Source organism: Haliotis rufescens, unplaced genomic scaffold (assembly GCF_023055435.1).
Source record: "Haliotis rufescens isolate VD_foot unplaced genomic scaffold, xgHalRufe1.0.p SCAF_67, whole genome shotgun sequence".
In the NCBI taxonomy this organism is placed as follows: Eukaryota; Metazoa; Mollusca; class Gastropoda; order Lepetellida; family Haliotidae; genus Haliotis; species Haliotis rufescens.
This window is the reverse complement of record NW_025964358.1, coordinates 1,333,614-1,348,768: the sequence shown is the minus strand read 5'-3', so window position 1 is coordinate 1,348,768 and position 15,155 is coordinate 1,333,614. Positions and strand designations below refer to the sequence as shown.

At 40.6% G+C, this 15,155-nt stretch overlaps 1 protein-coding gene across 1 annotated transcript in view; it reads right to left on the bottom strand.

Moving 5' to 3' along the window:
• Nucleotides 1-5,265: 5,265 nt before the first annotated feature.
• Nucleotides 5,266-15,155, bottom strand: part of LOC124123914 — a 48,086-nt gene continuing 38,196 nt past the window's right edge. Inside the window, exons 5-10 of the mRNA XM_048387158.1 lie at nucleotides 14,616-14,709; nucleotides 13,464-14,534; nucleotides 13,226-13,266; nucleotides 12,799-12,862; nucleotides 12,220-12,270; nucleotides 5,266-6,287 (exon numbers count right to left, since the gene is read on the bottom strand). Coding sequence (XP_048243115.1) covers nucleotides 5,632-6,287; nucleotides 12,220-12,270; nucleotides 12,799-12,862; nucleotides 13,226-13,266; nucleotides 13,464-14,534; nucleotides 14,616-14,709 — 1,977 coding nt within the window. The 3' untranslated portion in view covers nucleotides 5,266-5,631. The remainder of the gene's footprint in view (nucleotides 6,288-12,219; nucleotides 12,271-12,798; nucleotides 12,863-13,225; nucleotides 13,267-13,463; nucleotides 14,535-14,615; nucleotides 14,710-15,155) is intronic.

Genomic DNA, 15,155 nt, shown 5'->3' with positions numbered 1-15,155 from the left:
GGGGTTGACGAAGGGTGTCATCGCATGACCTTTATTTGTTAGATAAGACTAGAGGAGGCTGCTTTGATCTTTATTTAATAAACAGCTTGTCTTCGCTCTACAACTGCATTTACACCTGCGCATCTCCATCCACCCATTACTGCACATGCTGCCTCTAACCGCAAGATAAACGACGTCTCGCTGTTCAGTTATCCAAATGTTGACACGCGACTCACTGTACTCACACCTCAACTGACTGAAATGAAAGAAAGATGGTCGTCAAGGTACACAACACACTGTGAATATTATACCACCCTACTAAAGTCTCTCTTCACACTTCGGACGAAGTGTGTCATGTCACTCAGAGAAACATTGGTAAGACGACAGCAGTTCTTTGTTCCAGTCGCATAACACCCATGTCGATCAGTTATTATATACAATGACATCTGCATCATGTGAGTCGATCTCGGACACAGTGCCAGTCACACAAGTACTAACACCCATTTACTGATTTTTAAAATATACTTAAAATGATTTCTTAATTTTGAATTAAGAATTGTTATATAGAATGCAATCAATGTTCTTTACATAAATGAACCATTACACAAGCAGTAATTCTCTCCTCGGGAAATATAAACAACAAATAATTTCGAAATGACACCATTTTCATTTTAAACAATTCACTTGAGGCCCCATATCAGGAGCGATAACTCATTGACAAGACAGAAACAATATGAAGTTCTACATAGTCATCATACATTCCCCACGTACATAGTACACAACCAACACGGGAGAACGCGCCCTTGTCCAACCAGGCACTGGTCCTGCTGTGACGATTGGTTTTGATTTCGATTTAATCCTGTTTGTAACCTTTACATCCTGACTTGAGAAGGGAATTGCTGGGCGCATCATGGTGTGACTTGACTAACGATGAACATCACTTCTTGGCATCTGGATACATATAATATTTAATTAGTAAAGACGTATATTTGAAGTAAGCATGTACGTCTCCCGGCCGCCTGACCCCTGGGTAACATGGGATTGTTAAACAAACGTCATCATCAGTCCTTCTGGTCCGATGGACGTGGGACAGACAGAAAGACAATAGTTTATTAACGTCTCACTTCTGTACATACATAAAACAGCTTTGTACAACTTGACATAGATAAAATGTACAGAACAATTCAATAGAATTATGAGAGACAAATTATCACAGAATTTATACATAAATGATATAAAGATGATATAGTAAGAAGTTATCCATATAAACGATGTTTTTCTACGATTAAGAATTAAAAAGCAGACTTTGGCAAGTACAAAACACACACTGGAGTCACTGAAAATTAAACAAAGTTTGTCGATATCAGGTATATCTAAAACATAAGATTTAGCAATACATTCATTAAAAAGAGTTGCCCTGATATCATCATATAATACGCAGTGAAACAAAACATGGACTTCGTCTTCTCCGCTGTCATTAAAGTGAAAACATTTTCTATTGTTGACAGGTACACCTTCGTACCGACCGGTTTCCACTCGAATAGGAGCCACGCCACATCTAAACTTGGCTAGTGCCGATCTATAGTTTCTGAGCATCTTATTTGAAACATAGTATTCTGTCCCATATACTTGTTTGTAACATCGGTACATTCTCCATTTATTAAGCCCATTTCGACCCTCTTCCTTTCTTAACATATCACTCCAACGGGTAACATATTCATTCTTACATCATTGTTCCACCTATGTACAAACAGAAAATTTATCAATAAAACCTGTAGCGTTTAATAGATGTCCTAAATCCATATTAGTAAACTTCTTTCTTACCTTACCATTCCAATTTGTACAACCATTTACAGCGTATCTATCAGCCCGGTTAAACACGTGTTTGTTTAACCTACTAGACATATTCTCAAGGCGACATCATTGTCTTGCTACACTTTTCCTCTGTCTGACAACAGGCGGTATCCATCCAATGTGGGATGTGCTCGGTGGCCAGTTCATCTAGCATGGCGATCAGCTGTTTATACACCCACCAACATATTGTTTACATAAACATAGACTCAAATAAGCCCTTACAGACATTATTTAATAAGCCCAGCCAATAACATAACTTTATAAGTTCAGTCTGTTTTGACAAAAAACACTTATTCGTGAGTCCAGTCTCGTACATACAAGAGCGCGTGCGCACACGCACACACACACACACACACGCACGCACACACACACACAAAGGTCCGGACTGGTGGAATCAGCCACACACACACATATGCGCGCACGCACGCACGCACGCACGCACGCACGCACGCACGCACACACGCACGCACGCACGCACACACACACACACACGGACATGCGCTTTCATAGGAGAGACGCTCACTCTAGTGAATGTACCTGTTCTGACAGATCTGAGTAATATTAAGCCAACAAGAGTTGTTCCCCTTACCCGTTCGTCATCACCAGTCTTGTTCACTGTAGGGTTTTACAGTAGAACTAAAAGATGCGTTTATATTGGTTGTTTAACGTCACACTCATCTATGAGGCCGTGACCTTTATATAACTGAGTCTTGACCATACAAACCAGTGACTGATAGTATGAGCAAACTTGACCAATCAATGTTGTATCAATGTGACGTCTGTTTCACGCCTTGCATACCTCACCTCAGACTTAATGTTGTATCAATGTGACATGTGTGTTTCACGTCACAGGATATCCATCAGTGATCATATCTTAGGCTGACGAATATACATCTATACAATCATATAAACTAGTAGGTGTAAGGTGATGTTGGGCGTCACAGGATATCCATCAGTGATCACATCTTAGGCTGACGAATATACAAATATACATATAAACTAGTGGGTGTAAGGTGATGTTGGGCGTCACAGGATATCCATCAGTGCTCATATCTTTGGCTGACGAATATACAAATATACATATAAACTAGTGTGTGTAAGGTGATGTTGGGCGTCACAGGACAACCATCAGTGCTCATATCTTAGGCTGACGAATATACAAGTATACATATAAACTAGTAGGTGTAAGGTGATGTTGGGCGTCACAGGATATCCATCAGTGATCATATCTTTTGCTGACGAATATAAAAATATAAATATATATAAAATCATGAGCATCGACCCGAGCAATTGGGATGCGATGACATGCATCAAACCAAGTCAGCGAGCCTGACCACCGATTCCGTCAGTCGCCTCTTACGACAAGAACAGTCACCTTTTGAGGCAAGCAAGGGTTGCTGAAGATCTATTCCACATGTTGACGGTTACAAAATAACCATTGTTTACAGTAAAGAACATATGTTTATTCGGACATGAAATATTACAAAACTGGTATTTCTGGTTAGGTCAGTGATTATTATTCCATAAAAAACATATTTCGTCGCGTAACTGTGTTTAATGGGAAATAATTACAGTCGACATATATTGATCAAAGATGAGCGAGTGAATGAGAGTGAGTTGAGTGGTTTGGTTAGCAAGCGAGTTGATGAGTGGGTGAGTAAGTGAACCAGTGAAACAGAGTGAGTGGTGAGTGAATCAGTTGCTGAGTGAGTGAGTGAGCGAGTGAGTGAATCAGTGGCTGAGTGAGTGAGTAAAATACATGTAGCTCATTTCATGTGTTCAGACTTATTTGCTAATTTCTAGATTATATAAATAATAAGAACAAGTTGTCCCTATAAGACTGGCGTACAGTTCACTTATCTAGACTTGCCTTTTGTAAGGGCAGGCTTACTAAACACACAGGGCAACCTTGTAGCAGAGACCATTAAATTATTTTGTGGTCACAACTTGTAGTAAGGCTACGGTCAATCGTGATCTCTCAAGTCTGTATCTAAAAAATCAGGAAGTCTGGAAGAGTCTGGAAGTGTTCGTAAAATCTGTAATCAACTCGTCATTCAAGCTTCTGTTTGAGCGAAAGGATCGTCAGTGTGTGGTGAGGTTGGTTCAACTTGTTTTCCATCAGATAAGAGTTCAGTTTCTGGACCAAAATCTGTAAGTTAGTGGCAGGGGTAACGAGTCTGACCTCGACATGACATTGAATGCAGAGCAATGTGTAAGCAATGGTGGACACGCAATCACAGGATTGATATAAGAACACACTAAAGACACCCTTTTCTAAATCAAACAAAGACTTGTGCAGCACTAAGAAAATAGCGTTCTCTCCTGTAAAGGTATATCTATGATTGAATGATGATTTTCTCGAACTGGGGGTAATACCCCCTAACAGTCTTCCGTGGTTTGCTGCCCGAGCTAACCTGAAACCATGTCTCTGTTATTCCAAACAAATATAATGTTTGAAAGAAATGACAGAAAATCCGAGTCAGTTATTTCAGAGGCTAGTCCACTATCTAAATATAATTGAACGCGACGTTAAACCTCATTTCACCCCACCACACCATGTCAGAGTGATGAGATCTGATTGGATCACGTGATCTTGATAAAAATCTATGTATCCCGTCTGGGAGAAAAATCAATTTTTGAGCGGCAGAATAAATTCCTTATGCTCCGCCTCGAACAAGACAAGCTGTACTTGATTTCTGTGGGAACGAACAAGTCCCTTATTCCACGCTTCGAAGCAAAAGAAAACACAATATATTTTTTTCGAGTCACGCAACGTCGCGTGACATACCTAAATTTAACCTCAGCTCACTCGAACAGCTGTTTTCCATCAATTTTGGATTTGTTTTAATTCTTTTGCAATGAGTTTAAAACATGTCTATAAGATAAATTCGTTGTTGGAGCATCACTTTGGGTGCATGTGGGTTTTTTGCGTCCAACTGAAGCGGATGTAAAATACGTTCTGGACTATTGTCGTAAGAAATGATCAAGAGGAATTGTTGTAGCAAAATGTCTTATAGAAATGCTTGAGAGTGTATTTAAATATATATTTGATATTTTGTGCTAAATCTACTCATTGCATACAACATATTTCACGTTAAACCAAAAGATATACACAATTTGATACAATAAGTTGATAATGCTTGTATTTACCACAGTCCGCAGTTGTTCCTGAGCAGTGAGTGTCTACTACAAATCTGTGTGTTCATATCACCATCATTGTCACCATCACGACAGGGCCTTGACAATCATTGTCACAATCACGACAACGCCTTGACAATCATTGTCACCATCACGACAACGCCTTGACAATCATTGTCACCATCACGACAGCGCCTTGACACTCATTGTCACCATCACGACAACGCCTTGACAATCATTGTCACCATCACGACAGTGCCTTGACAACCATTGCCACTATCACGACAGCGCCTTGACAATCATTGTCACCATCACGACTATGCCTTGACAACCATTGTCACCATCACGACAGTGCCTTGACAATCATTGTCACCATCATGACAGCCCTTGACAATCATTGTCACCATCACGACTACGCCTTGACAACCATTGCCACTATCACGACAGTGCCTTGACAATCATTGTCACCATCATGACAGCCCTTGACAATCATTGTCACCATCACGACTACGCCTTGACAACCATTGCCACTATCACGACAGCGCATTGACAATCATTGTCACCATCACGACTACGCCTTGACAATCAGTGTCACCATCACGACAGCGCCTTGACAATCATTGTCACCATCATGACAGCCCTTGACAATCATTGGCACCATCACGACAGCGCCTTGACAATCATTGATTTCTTCTCCTCTGTCATGTTGATGTCGCTGCCCACTACAAGTGTCATGCTGACAGTGAGGACAGATGGGTTATACACCCCGAACATCGGCCACAGTGTCTGACTAGAGTCTACATTGTCTAACGTCGACATCACTTTGTTCTCCTTCACATCAATGAAGACAATCTTCTTCCTGGTGTCATCATAGACAACACCGTAATGTAGTGTGTGTGATGCCCCTGCTGTGTTGGGGAGAGTGTCAGGCAGACACAGCACACGCTCCTCCTCCTTCCGTGTCCTCCTGCATATCCCGCCGTGTGTAGGACAGAGGGAGACATCCAGGCTGTAGGAGCTGGATCGTGCATTGATAGAATGATACACGTCCCTCTGCTCCTCCCTGCATACACCCACCTCCAGGATGAGGACGCCCTCTGTGAGTGGTTTGTCCAGACTGACCCTGTTCAACACCTCCCAGTACTGGGGACAGCCAGCCCGGGGGAGGGGGGCAGTGCTACATGTGCCCCAGTACTTCTTCAGTCTCCCCTCCCCTGCAGGTCTGGTGTCCGACTCCCTGTTGACCAGGTCTCCTTCTGTGTTGATGTGAGCCCAGTCGAGATTGACTCTGTCTTTGTCATACTTCAGATGTATACCTACAACATATGAATGTAGTTTACTTGTGAATAAAACATAAGACAAATAGTGATAGTCAAGTTCTATAATGATATTTAAATAAAAGAAATTCACAATTTACTCATATACAAACAGTATAATATAATCACAGTGGAGTAGTAAGAACATAAAACCTACTGTGTAATACCTTGTGTTTACATTGGATTCACTGATAATCCTTTAACCCGACTGTAGAATTAGTAAGTGACAGGTCTAGTGCGTGGCTCGTCAGTTGTCAAATTATTCAGAACGGCAGACACACGACATCAACATTAATTTAATTACGTCACACAAGTAAAAAAATATTTGCAGTTGAGATACTGAATTACAAATACGTGGGGATATACAGAGCACGACAATCACACAATGGGCGAACAGACGCAATCACAATGTACACCGTGTTATTTCAGAGACACTAATGAACGTGGTATAATGAGGAACATGTAGATTGCATGTCAATGTTGAGATCACAGTGTCACGTGACCCGGTGACGTCATCTAGAAGCTGGTGAAGTATTGTGTGGCACGTTGCAGGACGCACGTGGGTTGACGATGGATGATAGTATGGTTAGGCAGCATTGTCAGTAGAGGATACCAACAATAAGACCCGTGAAGATTCCGGGGTAGAACAGGTCTTCAGCAACCCATGATTGCCGTAAAAGGTGACTATGCTTGTCGTAAAAGGCGACTAACGGGATCGGGTGGTCAGGCTCGCTGACTTGGTTGATCAATACATGTCATCGATCCCAATTGTGTGGATCGATGCTCATGATAGCAATCACTGGATGTTCTGGTCCAGACTCGAATATTTACAGACCGCCGTCATATAGCTTGAATATTGCTGAGTGCGGCGTTAAACAACAAACCAACAACAACCACAAACAATAAATAACACAATAAACCACACTATTTTGATATATTTCTAGAATATTCTTGTAGATTGTAATTTGGAGTAGATGTTACATATATGTTATAAAGTCCTTCTGGTTTCTTTATGAAGAACTTGTTGAGACTAAAAGCAGCTGAATTGAATGTAAATATACAAATATTATTCGAACAACCTTCCCGCAGACCCGTGAAGATCCGGCTTGATAATAAACCTTGCTTGTGGTAACAGGCGACAAACGGGATCGGGTGGTCAGTTTCGTTGGCTTGGTTGATGCATGTCATCGTATCCCAATTGCGTGGATCGATGCTCATGATGTCAATCACTGGATTGTCTGGTCCAAACTCGATTATTTACAGACCGCCGTCATATAGCTGGAATATTGCTGAGTGTGGTGTTAAACAAACACACAAATAAACAGAACAAAACTTCCAGCTTGTTGTTGTGACAAGGAACATCGCGCTTCACGTGCGAAATAGATTCGCCGCCGGTCAAGCACGTGCAACTCGTGACGACACCGCCCTTAGCTCAGAAAGCAGATGCGAGCAGACGACAAAATGGTTACAAATTTCATTCTACAGTCAAGTCTCTTTTAACCGACACTCGTTAATCCGACAGTCGGCTTTATCCGACACTAATGATGGAAACCGATTAAATCAGTGCTATTTAGACCCGTTAATCCGACCGTCTCGCACTCCGACTCCGACACACCTAACTTGCAGCAAATTACCGAAATCACTCATTAATCAGTCTCGTTAATCCGACACAGTGATCAGCGTACTCCGTGGTCATCTCCCTGCGAGTACACAGTCTGTGTTTTGATACGAGACGAATCGTCGAGTAGCTGCATATTTCAACGGCTGCACAGATAAACTTGCTTATCAATAAACAATTACTGCTTTAAATAAACAAAACAGGATTTATCACATGCCTAGATTACCTTAATCTCTTAAAATCGGATACTCGCTACCGCTGAGGACATCCTCATTACAGGTCACGTCAGAACGACCTTTCTCGAACTTTGACTGACCAATGAAATTACGTATTTATTTCTCAAAAACAATAGTCGCAAATCAAAGTTTACTCTATGACTATCGTTGGTTATTTGAAACTCGGATGTTAAGCGTAGTACACGTGTCAGTGCATGGAAAAAGTTCTATTATACCACAGAGAGGGTATTAAGAGTGAAAATAGAACTCAACTAACTGTACCATGTCCAGTTGTGATCACACGAGTGACCTAGGGATCGGGATCATTTATTTTATTGATTATAATCTATAAGAAATATTTTTAATAATTTTTGTCAATGGTCGCAAACACAATTATCCAAATAAAATCTGTAAATACTAATCAATAACTCTAGCTATTTACTGTGGTTTCCCGATTTATATATGCAGTTAAGGAATATTGAATAAGTGTAAAAAGAGGTTGTTAAATAGCATTTTCCATTAGAAACGATTGAAATATTGTAAATACAATCGACAAAACCCTTTCCATAAATTAACGTGACATAACATGGGAGTGAGTGTTTTACTGTTGCTTATTATAAAATTACCAGCACTAGTAATGCAGCTATTCGCGTGGGCGATGAGTGAGTGAGTATTCGTCTACTTCATTGGGGAAATTGGTGCAATGATACCAAAATAATGTTAGGTTTACTTATTAGCACACATTGCATTTTTTATTCATGCCTCGGCCATGGTGTGAGATATCTAATGAATAACTATTCGTCTTATGTTTTCTATACTAGTATCTATCTATCATCTTGGACAATTTACAATATTCGGAATCTATTTCACCTTATTTTCTCTCTGTAAATTGTCCGGTTCGTCTTTTGGCTTTCTTTCCTGAACAAACTATGGAAGTTACATCAAACTTAAAATGGCAACTGTCATCCCACCGTGTCATTTCGATCGTCAACTTCGTTGCTTTGCGCGTTATAACGGGGTGTATCATGGAGCCAAACAAGGGGAGGCCATCAGTGTAAATGCATCATCCTACAGCTGATTACACTTAACTTGGCATGCATTTTCTTCTAATTAACGGCATGGTGATTCTGGGCCACAGTATGTTTCCCCAGCAGCCAAGAGGCGAGTGCATGGATCGCGTTGTCAGGCTTGGTCACTGGTAGGTCCACGTCTCAACGCATCTCCAGGTCAGTAGGCGGAATGACAGGACGAACATGTGGAAGTTCCAGTGTCTTAAATCGTGATTACTGAACCCAGATGTTCATGTTTTTGAGATTGGGGCCACACACATTGTCTACGGCATGTTCAACGTGTAGCAATGCTAGTTCTATAACATTGGGATAATCATCTGATACGTTGTGTATTTACATGTGAGCGACGGGTAGTGTATCTATAACAGACCGCCATCATACAGCTGGAATATTGCTGAATGCGGCGTTAACGAACCAACAAACTAACCATAACAAAGTTTGTCAGTGTATATTGTCAAGTGTCAATAAGTCGGCGATTTTGTTAAGAAATAGAATAATAATGCAGTCGAACTGATTCACACAGGCGCGACACAGTTAACAGTGTTCATGGTAACAACATGAGGAGAATGTTGAACAATTCACTGTACCTGCCTGTACGTCATACGATTAACACATTTTCTTTTTGCTGGCTCCTTTATAAATTATCTTGACCCATCAAGTGAATAGCTGACAGTCGCACAGCTTCAGACATATCAGAGTTCTTGTTGGACCACACCGTGAGTCTCCTCTGTGTGATGCTCGTGAAATATACTACCGACAAATAATAGGGGAACTAAAGTCCTCGCCTCCTGACATAGAGTCACGAAATATCGCGATTATTTATTAACGAAGTTAGCTGCATGAGTGCTGATACTTATAAATCGAAAACTGGACATTTCGCTGATAAGGAATATGACTTACAGTAATACAAATTATTAATTGCGTTTTGGTCATGTTGTCAGAAAGCGACTGAGGATCGGCAGTCACTGACCGCGAGCGATTATATATTTAGCAGCGTTTTGGAGCGTACGAACATTACCAGCACGAACTGAAAGGAGAGTACGTGCAGATGAAGTATTTAAAGGGCCATCGACCAAGGTCACTGCTAAATATTACGCTCGCAGTCACCTGACTGTAGAATTTCCCCCATTTTTAAACCCAATGATGATCTTTATTGCAAAGAAAATGAACATTTCTTGAAAATCGCACTTTAAATTTTGTTACATTATCGTAAGTAATATTTCTATTGGCGGAAAGGCTTGATTTCACTCAATACATATTGGCACACATTAAGCTTTCTTCTTAATCAAGAGACGACGCTTGTCGTAAGAGGTGACTAACGGGATCTGGTGGTCAAGCTCGCTGACTTGGTTGATGCATGTCATCGATCCCAATTGCGTGGATCGATGCTCATGATATTAATCACTTGATTGTCTGGCCCAGACTCGATTGTTTACAGACCGCCCTCATATAAGCTGGAATATTACTGAGTGCGGCGTTGAACAACAAATCGACAACAACTGACGTTAATTAATCATTGCGACGTGATATTTCAAGTGGAGAGAGTTATAATGTCTTGAAAGTAAGAGTGAGGCGCATTTGCAACGAGAAACCGCGCCAAAAATGCATTTTAGCTAAACACACGCTAAAGCATGCCACATAGGCAGTATCTCAATTAACAGACCAAATGGCGACTTGTGAACACGATAGAGGGTAGACGTCAATATTCCGAAGTTGCCCGAATGTTTGGCACTTCAAAAAGTGTAATTTTCAGTCGAACGGGTGGGGTTGCAATGCGACGTTGCCATATGACGTTGAGAGCGACTTGATAATACCCCATGAAGTGACGCCCTGCTGCAATATACCCTTATTGAGGTTTTCAGGAAAATTACTTGGATGTATGAAATATGGGTATCTTGCAGCCCTGCCTCCCCTGATGTATGAAATAAGGGTATATTGCAGCCCTGCCTCCCTGATTAATGGAATAAGGGTATCTTGCAGCCCTGCCTCTCCTGATGTATGAAATAAGGGTATCTTGCAGACCTGCCTCCCATAATGAATGGAATAAGGGTATACTGTAGCCCTGCCTCCCCTGATTAATGAAATAAGTGTATCTTGCAGACCTGCCTCCCCTGGTGTATGAAATAAGGGTTTCTTGCAGCCATGCCTCCCATAATGAATGAAATAAGGGTAAACTGTAGCCCTGCCTCCCCTAAGTAATGAAATAAGGGTATCCTGCAGCCCTGCCTCCCCTGATGTATGAAATAAGGGTATCTTGCAGCCATGCCTCCCATAATGAATGAAATAAGGGTATACTGTAGCCCTGCCTCCCCTGATTAATGAAATAAGGGTATCTTGCAGCCCTGCCTCCCCTGATTAATGAAATAAGGGTATCTTGCAGCCCTGCCTCCCCTGATTAATGAAATAAGGGTATATTGCAGCCATGCCTCCCATAAAGAATAAATAAGGGTATACTGTAGCCCTGCCTGCCCTGATTAATGAAATAAGGGTATCTTGCAGCCCTGCCTCCCCTAATTAATGAAATAAGGGTATCTTGCAGCCCTGCCACCCCTGATTAATGAAATAAGGGCATACTGTAGCCCTGCCTCCCCTGATTAATGAAATAAGGGTATCTTGCAGCCCTGCCTCCCCTGATTAATGAAATAAGGGTATATTGCAGCCATGCCTCCCATAAATAATAAATAAGGGCATACTGTAGCCCTGCCCCCCTAATTAATGAAATAAGGGTATCTTGCAGCCCTGCCTCCCTTGATTAATGAAATAAGGATATACTGTAGCCGTGCCTCCCCTAATTAATGGAGTTGGGGAATATTGTAGCCCCCCCCCCCCAAAAAAAAAAAAAAAAGAAGAAGAAGAAGAAAATGGAGGAAGGCTATATTGTATCCCTGCCTTCCCTAATCAACAGAGTGAGGCTATATTTTAGCCCTACCTCCACTTAGAACTAAAGTGAGGTATTTATGTGTTACCATGTAAACTTCAACCACATACGACAGGATATGACAACAGTAACATATGTTGCATGTACTTACACTGAAGGATAGATGACCAGTCAATCTTTCCTGCATCCAGGAAGTATATTCCTGAAAGAAGAGAAAACTCAATGTATTTCAGAATCATTTCATGACTACAATAACTCGTACGTTGGCAAGTACCAAAGCATCGATATTTCTCTAGGTATTTTACATGACAATGTGCAGTTATCTGCATCCTAGACTGCATGTCGACATGACACATCGAGCTTGGCTCCAGAGGAAGTATGTTATTTATAACATATTCTAACATCTGAGTTATGATTAGTTGTTTGGAGTTCTTTGTCTTCCTCTTATCAAGTAATGAATTCCACGGAAACCTGTTTATATTCTTGAAATTATTATTGAAAAAATCAGAAATCTCAAGTATCCTGTGGGGGTTGAGGTGTTAGGGTGTTAGGGATGGCACTCCTATCCTCACATCTGAAAGTCACACTGGAACACGAAACTAAATTAGTATCATCGCAATACAAAAACACATTACAACTAACAAGATGACCTAGTATGATTGAAGAATTGTAAACACCATTAGCAATAATAAGCAGTCACTTCACTTGAAATTAACATGATGAATCTTACCTAGGGATTCCAGGTTTAAGAACGTGGCATTTTCTATCAAGCGTTTCCTCTCCATTTTGAAGTCCTAATTTAAAAACAGAAACAAATTCTAATATAACATTGGTTGTTGCGATACGACTTCGTGTGTTTCATGTTAAGTTAAGAATTTTAAGGGGCGTGTATTATCATACAAAATTATGACATAGCATGTTATACTAATATATGTACTACAACTATACTAGAGAAAATCTCTTGGGAAAACTTGCCAGTGTGAAAATAACATCTGATATAAAGTGAAGTCATTTACTTACGTCATGTACGAATGGTGGGATAACATGTGCACTACATATGTTTATCAATCCATAATTAATTTATTGTATATTCATGGAGAAAATACACCGGAGACAAAAAATGAAAAGTTTAACATGTTGTTTGTTCTTTTATTTACCTTTTCCTGATCTTTGAAAATGACGATCTCATTTTGCAAGTCTAGAAATTACAATAACAAAAAATATATATGGTGAGTGTAATCTAGAAAGATATCATGATGTGGTTTTGGTTTTCAACCCATTATAATGGATATAAGATATTTCGATGTTTTGTAAATTTATATAATAATTTATAGAATTAAATAATGATTTCAAACACACGAACTCAATTTATACCACATGAAGAAAGAAAATTACCTGTTATGGTCGGCATGGTATCTAGTTCATCTACGCCCTTGTCAGAGGTGCTGAAGGTGCCAAACATTTCAACCAATTCGTGAAGAGCTCTATGTCCTTGACGAATGAAACTCATGGACTGTGACTTCACTGAATCTTCGGGAAGAGACCGGAGAAGGTCTTCGTCTATCTTGCTGACAATGGTAGATGACAGATTCATGAATTGGGCGTGTGTTGTAGATGCCATGGCTCTTTCAGCATAACCTAATGTAGTCAGTACAGCTGAGCTATTGGTCTCCAGACATTCCATATCTTTCCGGAGAATACTTCTGTTTTCCTCTACTTGATTTTCTATTTTCTGGGTGTGATGCTTTAACCTTTGAACCAAACTCAGAGCAAGGCCGCTATGGACATCAGCTATTTCCTTCTTCACTTGATCTGCCCTTTCCTCCAGCTCTGTAACCCGGATCTGTTGCTGTCTGGAGGAGGCCTTTATCTTCTCCAGATATTCCTTGTGCTGACGAACTTTGTTAACAAGACTCTCTTCAGTTTTTTTAAATGCTACATCCAGTGCTTTAATACCATGGTCGGTGTGGTTTCCTCTGATACACACATCGCAAACTGATGTGTTGCATTGTTTGTCAAAATATTTGACAATTTCACGAGGATGAGTTGAACAGGTCGAGAGACCTAGTCGTTCCCGAATTGGCATTTTCTTAAACTCCTCAGCCAGTACAACCGTGTGTTCAGAGTTTGCTCTTGCCGTCTCGTGTTTCGTTGTGCAATTAGCGCACATAGATATGTTGCACGTCTTACAATGATGTACAACGTCCCCCTTGCATTGTTCTGTTTGGTATTCACATTCAGGTTTTTCTTTTGCAAATGTGATTTCATTTCTTCTCACGAAGTCGACTGTTCCACTTTCCTCCACCATGTTGATGTCTCGCCCACATGAACACACAATGTTCTGCTGGTCGAGCTGGTCAATGCAGGGTTTACAGGCGGCATGGAGACATGGCAACAGGAGCAGTTGTCTGGTGTCACAACCTGAAGAAGTTTTCAGAACACACCCAGTTTCCTCCACTAGAGTCGCTGAAAGCGTTAATAAAAGTGTATAAGTGATAAACCTAACAGTTGCAAGGAAGCATATCAGTACATGTTAAAAAGACCAACCTTGAGATGTTATTGAACCACTATTTTCTCTGGTCTCTCTGTCAGTGTGAATGGTGGTAAGGGCTTCAAACTTTTGCTCAATTTCTTTCAAATCCTGAAATTAAGCAAATTAACAAATATATTCTATAATAATTTCTATACCAAATAAATGTTTATAATGACATATTGAGATTACATCAACTACGCATAATATGCAAAATGACATCAATATTTTTGTGGAATTCATGTGATGATGAAGGACATTTGAAGCAGAAAAAAGAAACTGTACATTCCAATCACCGTGTGCGCGTGGTCCAATGTCGCTTTAAACATTACTTGAAGTATATCACAGCGTGTCATGTAATGTCCCTTTATGTTCCCACATGACTCACAAGACGCATAGGTTTGTTTCATACCTAAGGTACCCGACGCCGCCCAGCGACATGGCATTTTGCCCTTCCAACCAATGAAACGAATTAATAACAGATAATGAACCACCATAAGCACCACCTGCCTACTGTAACGAAGGCTTACCTTGGACATACTTTCATTTTTGCCTTT